We start from the raw sequence: 14,853 nt of genomic DNA, 5'->3' as shown, positions 1-14,853 counted from the left end.
TTTTGAATAAATTTGTTTATATAAAATTTATAATTGATTATTCTATATTTATAAAATAGTATTTCATGAATAAATAAAAATATATTAATAAATTAAAATAAATATGTGCACAATTATAAATTATGTTTTATTTAAGATTAATTCAACACGTGTTAGTTTAAAATATAATAAAAATAGAATTGAAAATAAATTCTACTTATTTCATTATTTTATTATCACAAATTGAAAATTGCAGGTTTATTATTTTCAATTAAAATATTAAAAATATTTTTAATTTAACAATTTTTCTATATTTAATTTATTTATTTAAATTATCGGTTATATTCTAATCAATAAAGTATAATATATATGCTAATGTATATGCCGAAAGCATAGTCAGTTTAAAATCTTGTCGTGGCAAATTTTTTTTATGTGCTGTATTTATCTTTTCTAAATTTAATATTTGACTATTTTTCATTCAATTTATAAAATTGATATATATATATATATATATACGTATAAATTTTTATAAATTTTCATAATTGATCAAACAGTATTAATAATAAAATGATGCCGTTTTATGAATCTGATAAATTGACAGAGGATAAATCATTTAATGAGTAAGATCAAAATGTTTTTCAATTTTGTTTAAATACAAAAATTATTTAAAATCAATTTCTAGATATTTACTTAAATATTCTATTATATTTTGTTATTTTATGATATATTTTTTCTAATATGACAATTGCACATCACGTGTATACTTTTTAAAACAATTGTATATTATTAAAAATTAAATAGCTTTTAATATTTTATATATATATTTATATTTATGTAAATATTTATTGATTTTATAAATTTATAAAATATATTCATGTATTTTAATATAAATAAATATTAAAATAAATGAAAAAATGAATAAATATATTTATATATTTTTTTTATAAAAATGTTGAAATTTTATTTTTAGTGGGGAATTTACATTATATGTAAATAATTTACCTACAGAATTAAATAAGGTATGTATATGTGTTTAATTAATTTTTTGTATTTAATTATTTTTTAAATTATATTATTTTTATCATATTATTAATATATTTGATTATTTATAAATTATTTAAATCATTAACAATTGTTTTTTATTTATTAATGTATTTTATTTTTTTAATATAAAATATGTAATAAATAATTATATAATAATATTTAACATCTTTTAACATTGTATTTAAAAATAATAAATATAGAAGGTTATATCTTATATTTATGATTTTTTAGCATGGATTATTACAAATTTTCAATCACTATGGACAAATCAAAGAATATTTTTATCGTCCAAATACTAATTGGGCTTATATTAGTTATAATACATATCGAGAAGCAGAAAATGCTATAAAAGATTTACATAATATACCACCATTACATTTAAAAGTATCATTTGCCAAAGAAAAAGATTTTAATGGAATTCAATCTATAAAAACATCTACTTCTAAAAACATTGAAGAAGAAAGTGAAAATGTTAGTTCAATACCTATTACATTAATAGATAAGGAATTGTAAGTGAATATTTATATATATTCATATTATATACATATGTTCAATAATATAAGAGATGAATATTTATGAATATATATAGGATACAAACAAGAGGACGAGGCAAACCCTTAGATATATTTAAAAAAGTTCAACCAAATCCAGGATTACCAAAGTACAGTTATACACCAGATAATGATTTATTGTATCCATATCCTTCTGAACCATATACATATAATCCATATGAAAATGCAGAACCTTATACAAATACAAATACATTATGGACAAGGTATTATTCAATAAAAAATATATATATACAAATTTAATAATAAATTTAAATTACATATAAAATATACAAATACAAATTTTTATTAAAAACATTTTAGAGGACAATTAACCATTACTCCAGATGGTAAGAGACATGTTTCACTTGGTCGAGGCTATACATTATATGAAATTCCAGAGTCTAATCCTGAAATTCATAATCATATTAACAAAGTATATGAAAAACGTAACTCTGTAAGTGAATAATATTAAAAAAATAAAATAAAATACTTTTTAATAACAATTTAATAATATATATTTAATAGGGTTTATATGAATATGGAAAAGATATGTTACAAAATGCAATTGGAACATGTAAAATATGTTTGAAAAAGACAAAATATACTTGTGAAAAATGCCACACATTTTATTGTAGTAGAAATTGTCAAGTAGCTGATTGGTCACAACATAAAATAGAATGTCAAGCTATACCGTATGTATTTTTTCATAATATCATATAATAACTAAAAAATATAAAAATTTTTTATTTTTTTTGCTTTTTAAAATTTTATATTTTTCATACTTTATTTTTAGAGCTTTAGTAACATCTATACATTCTATGTCTACTTTTCAATCAAATAATGAAGAACAAATATCTACTAGAAATATTTCTCATATTCAAATACCTCTACGACGACCAAAAAAATTAATAAAGACAATAACAAATTCGAATGAAATTTCTAATACTGTTTCAGAAAATAAAGATATGAGTAATATATCTGGTACAATTAATAACAATAATGAAAGTAATAATGATTCAAAACATTTAAATACAAAAACTATTAATCAACAAAAGACATATAAGAAAAATGAAATAATCATTGAAGAAAATAATTCTTTTTTATGTAAACAATCAATTAATGAAATTTTTAACAATAATATTAAAAACATAGAAGAAATAGATAGTCAAGAAAATGTTAGAAAATGGCAAAAATTTAATGAAAACGATGTAACAATGATGGAAAATGAAATATCTTTTTATAACAATACATTTCTATCCAAAACAAAATTTACTGATGTAACAATAATAATGAAGGAAGCTTGTGAATATTGGGTCCAAAAAGTAGAAGATCAGAATTCTATTTCTCAATTAATGACTGAATTACAAAAAGAAGCACAAAATGCACAAAAAGTAGAACCAGTAATCGGAAATATTTGTGCTATAGAATATGAAGGTGTATGGCATAGAGCTGTAGTTACATGTTTAAATCCCGTAAAAGTACATTATATAGATTATGGTAATGAAGAAATTGCTCAAACAAATGATTTTCGTAAAATTGATAAATATAGGAACATTCCAAAATTTTGTACTAAAATTCGATTATCACAAAAAGCATATGAAAAATATAAAAATCTCAAATTTGAGGATGTAATAAGTGTGAAAATGATATCTATTGATGCTAATAAAATTATTAATGTCGAAGTTCAAAATGAAAACGATATTTCAAGTTTAGAAATAATTAAAAAAAACAGCAATCCAAAAATGGACATTTCAACCAATGTAAAAATTGATAAAAATGTGGTTTCTTCAAAAATAGTAACTGATAATAAACTATCAAGTTCTTTGAACAAAGTAAAAAGTATAGTAAATGCAGTATCTGTTGGAGAAAATGGTATTCTAGAAATTCATGCAGAAATAAAAAATGATACTTATAGTATTACATTACTGCCTAATAATGCAATACCTGATTATGAAAAATTATTAACAGAATTACCTATAATGTGTGCAAAAGCAGAATATTCAAATCATAAGTATATATTAATAGTATATTATGCTATTAGAGATTTTTTTATTTATAAGATTTATAAAATTTTTAATTTTTCTAGACCAAATGTGGGAGATTTAATATGTGGTCAAAGATTTGATGGTGATTGGCTTAGAGGTTATATTTTATCTCTTATACCACCTTTAAAAATGGTTATAATAGATGAAGCTAGAATAATGCCAATTAATAAAACTGTAACATGTGATAAAACTTTTTCAAATATTTATGCATTTGGTGCAATATGTGAAATAATTGATACTAAACATAAATTTAAGGTCTAAAATATTTATTATGTAATATATATATAATATTTATTTCTAATTATAATTATAATTTATAGGAAGGTGATCATTATGAATTTAAAGTGATAGCACAAAACATTAATGAACAACATGAAATTGAAATAGAAATTTCGAATATTTCGAAAAGTCAAGATAAATTAAAAGCTATTGTAAAACCTTGGATACCAATGCCTGAACAAAAAGGATTACAATATGCTGAATTGAAGAGTGGATCTGAGGTATATAATTTTTAGTTTTAATTTTAATAAAAAAATAGTTATTATTAGTTATATTTAATATCTATTTTTAACTTAAATACAGAAGATTTTTATGGATAATAGGAAAATAGTTCTTTATAAAAGATGAATTTTTTAGGTATGCCTTACTTCTTATCGAAGTCACAATGTTTTATATGCTCGTTCTTTAGATACTGCAGAATTAGAACATTATAATTATGTTATGCAAAATATTGCAAAATGCGCTCAAACATGTATGTATGATACTGAATAATATGATAGAAAGTAAATATTTAATATAAAATTATTTTTTTTTTTTATAATAGCTCCATTTTTTAAAAAACCGCCAGTTGTAGGAGAAATGGTAATTGCTAAATTTGCCGATGAAAATTATTATCGTGCAATTGTTACTAAAGTACAGGACAATGAAATTGTAATTTCATATATTGATTTTGGTAATACAGAAGTTACCAATATAAAAAAACTTAAAATTTTATCTGACAATTTAAAACAGGTATGTCATTATATTATAGTTATAATTATGATAGAATATAATAAAGAATTCTAATATCTAATATTTTTAAAGCTTCGATCTTGTACAACAAAGATTGTCTTAAAAGATGTTCCTATAGATATTCCTATGACAAAAGAAGTAAGTGATTATCTAAATTATTTAACAGGAACTGAAGTTCCTTTATTATGTACATTTGATGGTATACCTTCCAAAGATGGTGTATATCTTAAACTTCATAATGGAGAAAATGTTAATAAAGTAATAAGTGAATTACTTGTACCTACATTAAAAAAAATTGAAGAAGGTAATTATTAAAAATTAAATGTTTTCATCAAATAACAATATTAATAATATTGATTTTTTTTTTATAGACAAAACATGTTATATGGCGGGTGATTTAAGTACTATTGACTTGGGAAATATTGGTGATACTGTTGAAGCACTTGTATTATATCCTATTGATGACAGTTATAAATATGCAATGTGTCCTTTAGATTATGATCTAATGACTCATGTTTTTGATATAATGCCAAAAAAGGTAACTTTTCAATAAGATTTTATTACGAACGTATAACATATTTTTGTTATTTAATATTTTTAAAGATGACTGAATATTGTGAAGCAAATGATTACTATATTCCTCGTGATACTGAACTTTGTCTTGCTTTTTATGATGGTGGATGGTATCGTGCCATATGTATAAGTCGTAGCTATACTCCTACAACAAGTGCTGTATTTTTTGTTGATTTTGGAAATACTGAATTTATTGATCATAAAGATATACGACTTATGCCAAAGGATTTTATGAGTCCTCATGCACTTGCAAATATTTGTAATATTATTAGTAAGTAATATATTATTTTATTATAATATATTTGAATCAATATGGGCATTATAAATTGTAATATGATTTTATAGATGTTGCAGCTATTAATGACAATGGACAATATTCTACCGAAATAGAAGAAAGAATCAAAGAATTAGTTGTTCCTGATAATTGTATTAAAATAAAAATTATTGATCATGATTTGGAATCTGGAATATACAATGTGGAATTACCATTTATTCGAGATAAATTAATTGAAGAGAATTTGATATCAGCTTAAAAAAAGATTAGCTCTAAAATGTTTAAAATTAAAATTATTAAAATATTTTTAAATATAATAGTTTATTAAATATTTTTGTAAAAATATTTTTATATCTTTATATGCTGTTCTACATTTTATTATTACTAAACTAAGTTTCATTTAATATTCCAAAAATTTATTAATCAGTAATTATAGCTTGTTATTTAATTGCTGTATAAGATTGAAAGATTTTTTTGAATATTATTTTATATTTTGTTATCTTTTATTTTATTTCAATAGACTATTGTCAATGAGAGAATTTCTTCAAAAAATGATTTTTGCGACTTGAAAGATGTTAAAAAATATATTTTATATTTTGTATACAATTTATAATAAATATAAAATAAAAATTTTTTTTCTTAATTAATTATAATAATTAATATTAGTAAAATTAAATTTATTATTAATCATTATTTTTTTTTAATAAAAATTGTATATTATTATTTTAATTGTCATTTCTAATGAGTTTAATGGTCTATTTAAATTATTATTATTATATCGATTTTTTGAACATTAACATTTCTAACCTCTCTTACAATCATTTGACTAACCTTCCTTGATGTATCTATTCAGATGACAGATCGCTATAAGCAACTCTGATTTAAATAATACGAGGCTTCCATACAATAGAAATAATAAATAATGAATGTTCAAATAAGACATCCATATGAAGGTTTATTACATAAATATACTAATGCCATGAAAGGATGGCAATATCGTTGGTTTATACTTAGACCAGAAACTGGTGAATTACATTATTTTCTTAGTGAATCTGAAAAAAATCAACGACCACGATGTTCAATATATTTAGCTGGTGCAGTGATTGCACCAAGTGATGAAGATTCTAATACCTTCACTGTCAATTCTGCTACAGGTATTTGAAATATATCAAGTAATATTATTAGGTTACAAATTCAAATGATATAGCATTTATATTTTAATATAGGTGATATGATAAAATTAAGAGCAACAGATGCACGAGCTCGTCAAGAATGGGTTGACAAACTGCGAGCTGTTACAGAAATGTATACTAGAGCAATAGCTAGTAGTCATCCTCCTTTACCTCCAAGAGAACATTCTACCAATTCCAATAGAAATCCAGTTGCTAAACTAGAAGTTTTAGATGCATTTGCTAATTGTCAAGAACAATTACGCAAAGTAGAAAAACATAATCTTGCATTAGCACAAACTATTGAGAACTCAAGTTTAAACTTAGATCCTGATTTATTAGTTCTTAAAGCAACTGCACATACTACTTTACACACATTAAATCAATGTCTCAATATCTTATACCAATAATTTATTAGAAGTTTTAATACCATTGATCAAAGACAGACAAAAATTTTTTTATCTTTCATTATTAAAATGTATTTAATGCATTTTAATTAATTTTTATAGGATATATTTTAAATTTGTTACTGACAATCCAGCTATATGATCTTCCAATCAGTGCTAAAAAACAATTTGCCTTCTTATTAAATATTAAATATTAATTAATAATTAAAAATAAAAAAAGATTACTATGTTTATAAGACTTTTAAATATAAGATCTTTTTATGTTAAAGATTGTTTCAAATCTTTAAATAAAAAGGAATTGCAATATATATATATATATATATATATATATATATATATATATATACACATAAATATAAATTGAAAATGAGGCTAGATTCGGATAAATATTTGTGATTATTAACATATTAATAAAAATATAAATATATATGTATAATATAATTATTACTATTAAAGCATTTATTATTAAACATAAATGCTTCAATAAAGATAATGTTTATGAAGTTTAAGATATTTTTTCAATTCAAATTTATATTAACGTTGACGAGATAAAAGAAAAAGTTGAAGCTACAATTTCCTTAAAAAAATAAATGTCAAGGATACGAAATTAGGTGAAGGTAAACAAGCAAGTATTTTATCTTAGAGACAGGCTCGATCAGTTTCGTTATTACGTGGTTCTCGTAAGGATCATAATATTTATATATTTGATATACAAATTTTATTTAATGTAGTTAATAAAATAACTATGATAACAAATCGAAATTTACAAAATAATAATAAGTTTTAGATTTCTCTTTAAAAAATTATTTTTGTGCTTTAAATTTATAATCATATTTAATGATCATTCAAAAGTGAGTTGAAATTAAAAAAATTTGAAAAAAAAATAAAATAATCCTGAAAGAACTATGTCTGTTGCGTATACCTCAAAATTTTTAACTGAAGCTGCAGGTGTTAAGATTTATATGACAGAAGAACGTACATCAATTGATACAATTACAGGAAAAATTTGTATAATATTAGAAAATATAAAAGAAGCTAAAGCACTTGGTAAATCTTGCGGATTTCATTTAACGAAATCAAAGTGGGATCCTTATCCGTGGATAAATCATATCGAAGTTAATAGTCTTGCCGATATAGCAGGGCTTAGGTAAGAATAAAAAAAATGGTAAAATAAATATATAAAATTTAAAAATTTAAAATTGTTTATTGCCGCGTTTTTTAGAGTTGGCGATTGTTTAATTAGTATTGATGGAAAAGATTTATTAGGATTAAAAATAAAACAAATAGCGGGATTGGTCCATCATTATCAAGAATGTAATTTAAAATTGTCTATTTGGAGATTTATTGAAGAAGAAAAAGAAAAAGAGACAGGTATAGCTATAAAAGGACCATTACCAGAAGTAGCTTGCAAACTTGCAAATGCAGTAGCTGGAGTGGTGTGTAATTTAATATTGAAAATTTTTAAAAATATTTTTAAATATATATTACAATATTTTATAAAAATAATTATTATATTTGTTTAGATACGAGTTTTAGAATGTCCAATTTGTCTGGAAAGTTCATTATCTCCAGTCTCTCAATGCGTTTACGGTCATATCATTTGTGTTGAATGTAGATCAAGGACATCTCGTTGTCCAATTTGTAGAGTTAAATTAGGTCAAGGGAGATGTTTGCTTGCGGACAAACTTAATAAAATATTTCGGGATATTTTTGATATTAAAGATAATTTATGTAATAAAGCAGAATGTCATACAAAAAATCTTCGAGATCGTCTTTTTGGAAAAAATAAAAAGAAAGAATTAACGCAAGTAGTAGAAAAAACTAATAGTATAAATTCGAAAACATGTCAACTATTGTTAACTAAATTATTTCGTGGTGGATTGGAAAAAGCTGCTTCAGCAGATAATTTAACAGTAGTTTCTAATGAAAAATCAAATGCAATCGTTGCATCTATAAATCTAAATATTGACGAACGTTTAAATTTATATGATCGAACGAAATCTGCAAGTACTGGAGAATTATCAAAAGAAACAATAAAGAACGTTGATAATAATCATTTGCAAATGAATGCACCAAGTATATCAGTATCAAGTAGTAATAGTTTAATGTCCAATATATCTCCTACACTAGTTTGGGGAGGTTCTATAAATTCTATATCCTGTACTCAAATAATTTGTCCGCTTTTAAAGCAAAGTGGATGTAAAAATATTATTACATCTGATGCAGTATTAGAACATTTGAGTGAAATTCATGAAGTACCACAAGTTCATTTTTATTCTATTTGTGCAAAACTTCCAATACCTCTTCCATTTGGTTCAGAAGCTGTTTATATATTACATTATGGTGAAGATCTTTTTTTCTTTCAGGTATATTTACTGATTTTATTAAATTTATTTATTATTATTTATTTATTATATATTAAAAATGTTTTGAATATATAGTGTGAAGACGAAATTGTTTGGATTACTAGTACAATAGGAAGAAAAACATCATGGGAATGGATCTTATATGGTCAAGGAGAAAATGGTACTGAAATAAAAATACGCAGAAATGTTGCTAGTCTTATAAATCCTTTAGTATTATCATCACAGCATACTGCACCATTGCCAAATGCTTTGTTATTACACACATTAAACATTCAATTAATAGAATGTCTCTCACATGAGCAATTAGAGATATAAAAAATATAAATTTTAAAAAAGTAATAAAATTGTTCATTTTTATTGATAAAAATTAACAAGTACATTATATTCTAGTATAAAAATTTGACATAATATCACAATGTTAATATAAGAATATTTATGTAAATAATATTAACATTTATATGTAATAAAAGAGTATATATAGTCTTGTATTAAGATCAATATTTAGTAAAATGAAGTTAGTAAAATATGTATTATTATTATAACATATACAAATAGATAATATATGAATTTTTTGATTTTTAAAATATATATGCGAAAGAATTTAAAATTTATATAAATATATACTATGGTGTTTTATGTAATATATCATCCATATATGGTTTGAAAAATTCAAGTTGTCCAGTTTTGATTGCTTGACCTGCCATAATATCATATGCATATTTTAATACAGCCAAATAGTTTTCTTTCCCAACAATACTTAATTGAACATTGAATACATGAGTATCACAGGAAGGCATTATTTTCTTTGTAACTGGCATACAAAGCATTCTTTTTTTTATATCAGGTTGTACATCTGTCACTTCAGCTTCTTCTTTTTTTTTATCTCTTTTGGGACAACTACAAACTCTAACAGGAAGTCTTCTTCGACCTAAAATTCTTTTATTACGATCTTCCAAAGTAAAAATTAATTCTGTTGGTCTACGATTCATGCCAGATGGACAACTGTTTTTACATAAAAATTTAAAACATACTGGAACATATTGTGATCCAGGTTGTGGCCTATTAAGAGGTATTATTATAGATAAATGTTCATTTCTTTCTTCATACATGGTAAGATGATGTGTACATCTAACAACATGTTTAATTACTCTGGGATCCACATCTCTATTACTTGGATTATTTGGTGCCATGTGATTATGACATCTTCTAACTGGATCACTAGCATATTGATCTAAACTAAAAACCATGGCAGTACGTAAAAGAAAACCATCCTCAGGTGGTTCCCATTTAACGCGTAGTGGCAGTGTTTCTTCCATGACAATAAACACTTTTTTTAATGTTTGAGAATACTAGATAAAATAAATAGAATTAAATATACATTACATATTAAATTTTTACATACATGATTAATAATATTTCAATTATATACTTACAATCCAATGTTTACTAGAATCTTGATTAACTAATAAAATCTGAAAATTATGACGACCTGGAAATTCTTCTCTTACTGGAATAGGAGGATCAAGTTCTTGAAAATATTCTTCTTCCTCTTCATCTTTCATTTGTTTTTCTTCTTCTATATATTGTTGTGTTAAATCATATTTTTCTTCCATTTTATCTTCCGTTATACTTTGAAACCAAAATGTGGGTACAAATCCACTAAATCAAATAATATATAATGATATATATAATATTTAATATAAAGAAAACTAAACTAGTGAAGCGCATAAGAATGTTGTAATAATTATTATATATCAACATTTCTTACATATCCTTCACAATTATTTTGTAATCTTCTTCACCTAATATATCAGACTCTTGTGAGTCTGAAAATCCATTCGTACTCGTCATATTCCATAAAATATTTATCTATGTAACAACAAATCATTAAACTTAAATCACGTTGCTCTAAAAAGATGCCATTTATATTCGCGGGAATATCCTTTGTTAAAATAATAGTTGATTTTCAATCAAATTGTAAAATCGTTCTTAATATAGATTTTCATGAAACGATAATATTTTTTTTAACTGAGTTTTTTAGTTAATTAAATAAAATGATATTTAGTACAATAATTAGGAAAAATAAAAAAATTCTATTTATTTTAAATATTAAATATTAAATAATTAATAATAACGAATATATTATTTAGTATAATAGTAATTATATATTATATATATATTATTTTATTGTGTATTATATGTATTTAGTTATAGTATATTATATTGTGTAGTATTTAATAATTTTATATATATATTATAATAATTAAAAAAATTTTTTTAATATGTTTTTAATTAAATTTTTTTTTGTGTTTACATACATATCTATAATTTATATATTATATGGATACATGTCACGTTATTTTATGGCGGGAATAACATGTGGCGCACCACGGTAATGTACGTCAAATGTATGAAACAAACGACTCCAATATGGCGAATGTAAGGGACAGTGATACTTCGTTGTGGCTTCATAACAAGCTTGGAACGTCAAATGATAGCTGGACTGGAAGTTCAATTTGTTCACAACTTAACGCAGAAGTATTGCGAAATATTAAAGATTGTTTTCCAGATCTTCAAACGCAAGTTAAACTTAAATTACTTCTTTCGTTTTTTCACATACCAAGACGGAATGTCGAGGAGGTAGGACAAATTTTGTTTATTGCGTATATTTAAAGTATGAAAAATCAAAGATTTTTTTTGTAAAATACATATAAAAAGATTTATAATTATTACTTGAATGCATTTAATAATTATTACATACATAAGTCTTAAGACTCCATTGTTATTTATATTCATTAGATACTGAATGTTTTTGAAATGTTTAGTAACTAATCACATTTTAATATTGTTTAATATTGTTTAATATTGTTCATAAAATTAAATATAATTAATTTCTTTTTATTTATTATTTATATTTATATTTTATATTTATACTTTATTATTTATATTTATATTTTTTAAATATATTTAAAAAATATATATTTTTTCATTTTTAATATAATTTATATTTTAAATATCTTTTGTTATGCATATTTATAATTTGTAATTTATTAAATTATGCAGTGGCGTGTTGAATTGGAAGAAATCATTGAAGTGGCATCATTGGATAGTGAATTATGGGTATCAATGTTATCCGAAGCGATGAAAACATTTCCATCAACAGGTTCTTTGAATACAGATATTACAGATTTAGATGAACATAGGCCTATTTTTGGAGAACTAGTCAATGATCTTCGAAAACTTTTGAAAAAACAAAATGACCCAGCTATGCTTCCATTAGAATGTCATTATCTTAATAAGACTGCTCTTACTTCTGTGGTTGGTCAACAACCTGCACCAGTTAAGCATTTTACTTTGAAGAGAAAACCAAAAAGTGCTGCATTAAGAGCAGAGCTACTTCAAAAGAGTACAGATGCTGCAAGTAATTTAAAAAAAAGCACTGCTCCTACAGTACCTGTAAGAAGTAGAGGAATGCCTAGGAAAATGACTGACACAAGTAAATTTATATATATATATATATATACTTTTAATTAATACTATTTAAAAAAACAAAAGTAATATGTAATATGTAAATATATAAAATAATATACTACTTTTAGCACCTTTGAAAGGCATTCCCAGTAGAGTCCCTACAAGTGGTTTTCGTTCTCCCTCGCTTACAAGTTCTTCAATGTCTAACAGGACACCTCTTAGCAATAGAATGCGCAAAGATGGTGGTATTAAGTTATTGGATATTAATGAACAACCACTTGGTTATGCTCAAGCAAAAAAACGAAAGAGAATGATGGAATTGGAAGAACAACAAAAGAAAGTTGCAGAAGCTCAAGCTGTAGCAGCTGCTACAACATCACCGGTTACAACTACGACAGAAACATCAACAACTCCAGAATATGCCCAAGGATTAACTTCGATTAATCCACCTGCTACTCCAATTACTCCTGTAGCATCTGTACAATCTTATACACCTACTACTCCAAGTGGAGTAGTGTCAGTAACAACACCACAAACTCGTATGTTTTTATATATAATTATACTAGAATAAGAAATTAAATGAATAAAAAAATAATTAATTTTCTCTTTTCTACAGCTACAACACCAAGTACACCTACAACTCCAAGTACAGTTATACCTGTTGCGACACCGACAGTTATTACACCTGTTGAAAGTGCACCTGTTGGAGTGCAAACAGTTAGACCAGCTCAAACAGTTACACAAATTCGTATACAAACTACTGCACAACCTGCTAATGCGGCAGCAAATACGAGAAAAGGCTTATCTCTTACGGTATGAAAAATATTTATGCTATATATATAAAAATTATAATTGTTACATTATTAATTTATCTCGTTATATTTAGCGAGAACAAATGTTGGAAGCACAAGAAATGTTTAGAACAGCTAATAAAGTAACTCGACCAGAGAAAGCTCTTATTCTAGGTTTCATGGCTGGTTCAAGAGGTATATATCTTTTTAAGATATTTTAAAATATTTTTTAATATCAAATATCTTTTAATAAAAAAAAATATATATACATTTATATATTTATATATTCATATATTTAGATAATCCTTGTCCAAAGTTGGGTAATATAGTCACAGTAATGCTCTCGGAAAATATAGAAGAAGTGACTCAACCGGATGGTACAACAGTTCCCATGTTAGTTGAGACACATTTCCAAATGAATTATACAAATGGCGAATGGAAGAGGATAAAGAAAAATCGTCGAATTATTACAGAAGAATCAACGTCCACTACGACTCCTACTCCCAGTGTGACGGCAACAGCTTCCAATTGAAAAAAAATGAAAGAAATTTTTATCAAGTTGCAATTATATAGGCCAATAATTCTGTCATTTTTGACAATGACAGTATTTTGAAACTAGAACTCTGTTCTATAGATAGCAAAAGAATTTGAGTGCAGAAGACAACTGGTCTCTGTGTTCCATATGGTGTAAGCAGACTTGTGTATCATGTTTTAATAGTAAAACTTTAATGTATGATGTACATGTTACATCAAAAAACTTGTGTTATTCGAAAAAATACAATGTAATAATGAAGATATTCTTGTTTCCATTTTTTTTCAAAAATGGAAGAATGGTTTAACGGACACATTTTTTAATTGAAAATAACGCTTAGACGTCATTTTCAACAGATTTTAAATATTATCAGAAATCAAAATTTCTATTTCTATGCGCGCGTGTGGTTTCATCGACAATGAATAAAAATCATTGGTTAATTAAAAAATTAAATGCTATTTATTAATAGATAGTATGATATTTTTCATTGTAGAGGAAACCGGATGTTATTAATTTAAATGCGATAGTTCGTAATTTGAGAAATATATGCATAAAAACATGTTTCTTCATTCAGTAGAAACGAATATAAAACTTATAATATTGTTATTTGAATAAAATATGATTATATTGATTAAATTTG

The 14,853-nt window shown here is 24.1% G+C and overlaps 5 protein-coding genes across 6 annotated transcripts; 4 read left to right on the top strand and 1 right to left on the bottom strand.

Annotated features, from left to right (window-relative positions):
• The first annotated feature begins 356 nt into the window (after positions 1-356).
• vret (vreteno) lies at positions 357-5,822 on the top strand. Its single transcript, XM_003695793.4, has 15 exons — positions 357-599; positions 950-998; positions 1,255-1,532; positions 1,613-1,798; positions 1,896-2,028; positions 2,100-2,266; positions 2,368-3,585; positions 3,661-3,874; positions 3,940-4,119; positions 4,256-4,370; positions 4,443-4,630; positions 4,703-4,934; positions 5,002-5,168; positions 5,234-5,474; positions 5,549-5,822. Exons 1-15 carry the CDS (start codon positions 547-549, stop codon positions 5,734-5,736), a joined length of 3,609 nt encoding a protein of 1,202 aa, XP_003695841.2. The 5' UTR covers positions 357-546; the 3' UTR covers positions 5,737-5,822.
• Positions 5,823-6,247: 425 nt separating this feature from the next.
• On the top strand, positions 6,248-7,562 carry LOC100868343 (oxysterol-binding protein-related protein 11). The gene is made up of 2 exons (XM_003695979.4): positions 6,248-6,631; positions 6,704-7,562. Exons 1-2 carry the CDS (start codon positions 6,400-6,402, stop codon positions 7,054-7,056), a joined length of 585 nt encoding a protein of 194 aa, XP_003696027.1. The 5' UTR covers positions 6,248-6,399; the 3' UTR covers positions 7,057-7,562.
• Positions 7,563-7,710: 148 nt separating this feature from the next.
• On the top strand, positions 7,711-10,092 carry LOC100868468 (uncharacterized). The gene is made up of 4 exons (XM_003695980.4): positions 7,711-8,200; positions 8,276-8,489; positions 8,577-9,419; positions 9,495-10,092. The coding sequence occupies exons 1-4, from the start codon at positions 7,959-7,961 to the stop codon at positions 9,732-9,734; spliced, it is 1,539 nt and encodes a 512-aa protein (XP_003696028.1). The 5' UTR covers positions 7,711-7,958; the 3' UTR covers positions 9,735-10,092.
• Positions 9,745-11,425, bottom strand: p53 (transcription factor p53). 2 transcript variants are annotated; one of them, XM_012489990.3, is made up of 3 exons: positions 11,222-11,425; positions 10,853-11,078; positions 9,745-10,768 (listed from the first exon to the last, which is right to left on the bottom strand). In XM_012489990.3, exons 2-3 carry the CDS (start codon positions 11,030-11,032, stop codon positions 10,043-10,045), a joined length of 906 nt encoding a protein of 301 aa, XP_012345444.1. In that variant the 5' UTR covers positions 11,033-11,078; positions 11,222-11,425; the 3' UTR covers positions 9,745-10,042. The 2 variants fall into 2 exon arrangements, with proteins under 2 accessions (XP_012345444.1, XP_003695842.1); XM_003695794.4 differs by having other exon boundaries at positions 11,188-11,380.
• Positions 11,426-11,821: 396 nt separating this feature from the next.
• Nelf-A (Negative elongation factor A) lies at positions 11,822-14,849 on the top strand. The gene is made up of 6 exons (XM_003695981.4): positions 11,822-12,059; positions 12,483-12,915; positions 13,019-13,429; positions 13,507-13,703; positions 13,777-13,876; positions 13,981-14,849. Exons 1-6 carry the CDS (start codon positions 11,826-11,828, stop codon positions 14,211-14,213), a joined length of 1,608 nt encoding a protein of 535 aa, XP_003696029.1. The 5' UTR covers positions 11,822-11,825; the 3' UTR covers positions 14,214-14,849.
• Positions 14,850-14,853: the final 4 nt, after the last annotated feature.

This window comes from Apis florea, unplaced genomic scaffold (assembly GCF_048593485.1).
Source record: "Apis florea isolate Af1SG1 unplaced genomic scaffold, ASM4859348v1 contig_2272_pilon, whole genome shotgun sequence".
NCBI lineage: Eukaryota > Metazoa > Arthropoda > Insecta > Hymenoptera > Apidae > Apis > Apis florea.
The sequence above is the reverse complement of the archived record's forward strand: the minus strand, read 5'-3'. Positions and strand labels throughout refer to the sequence as shown.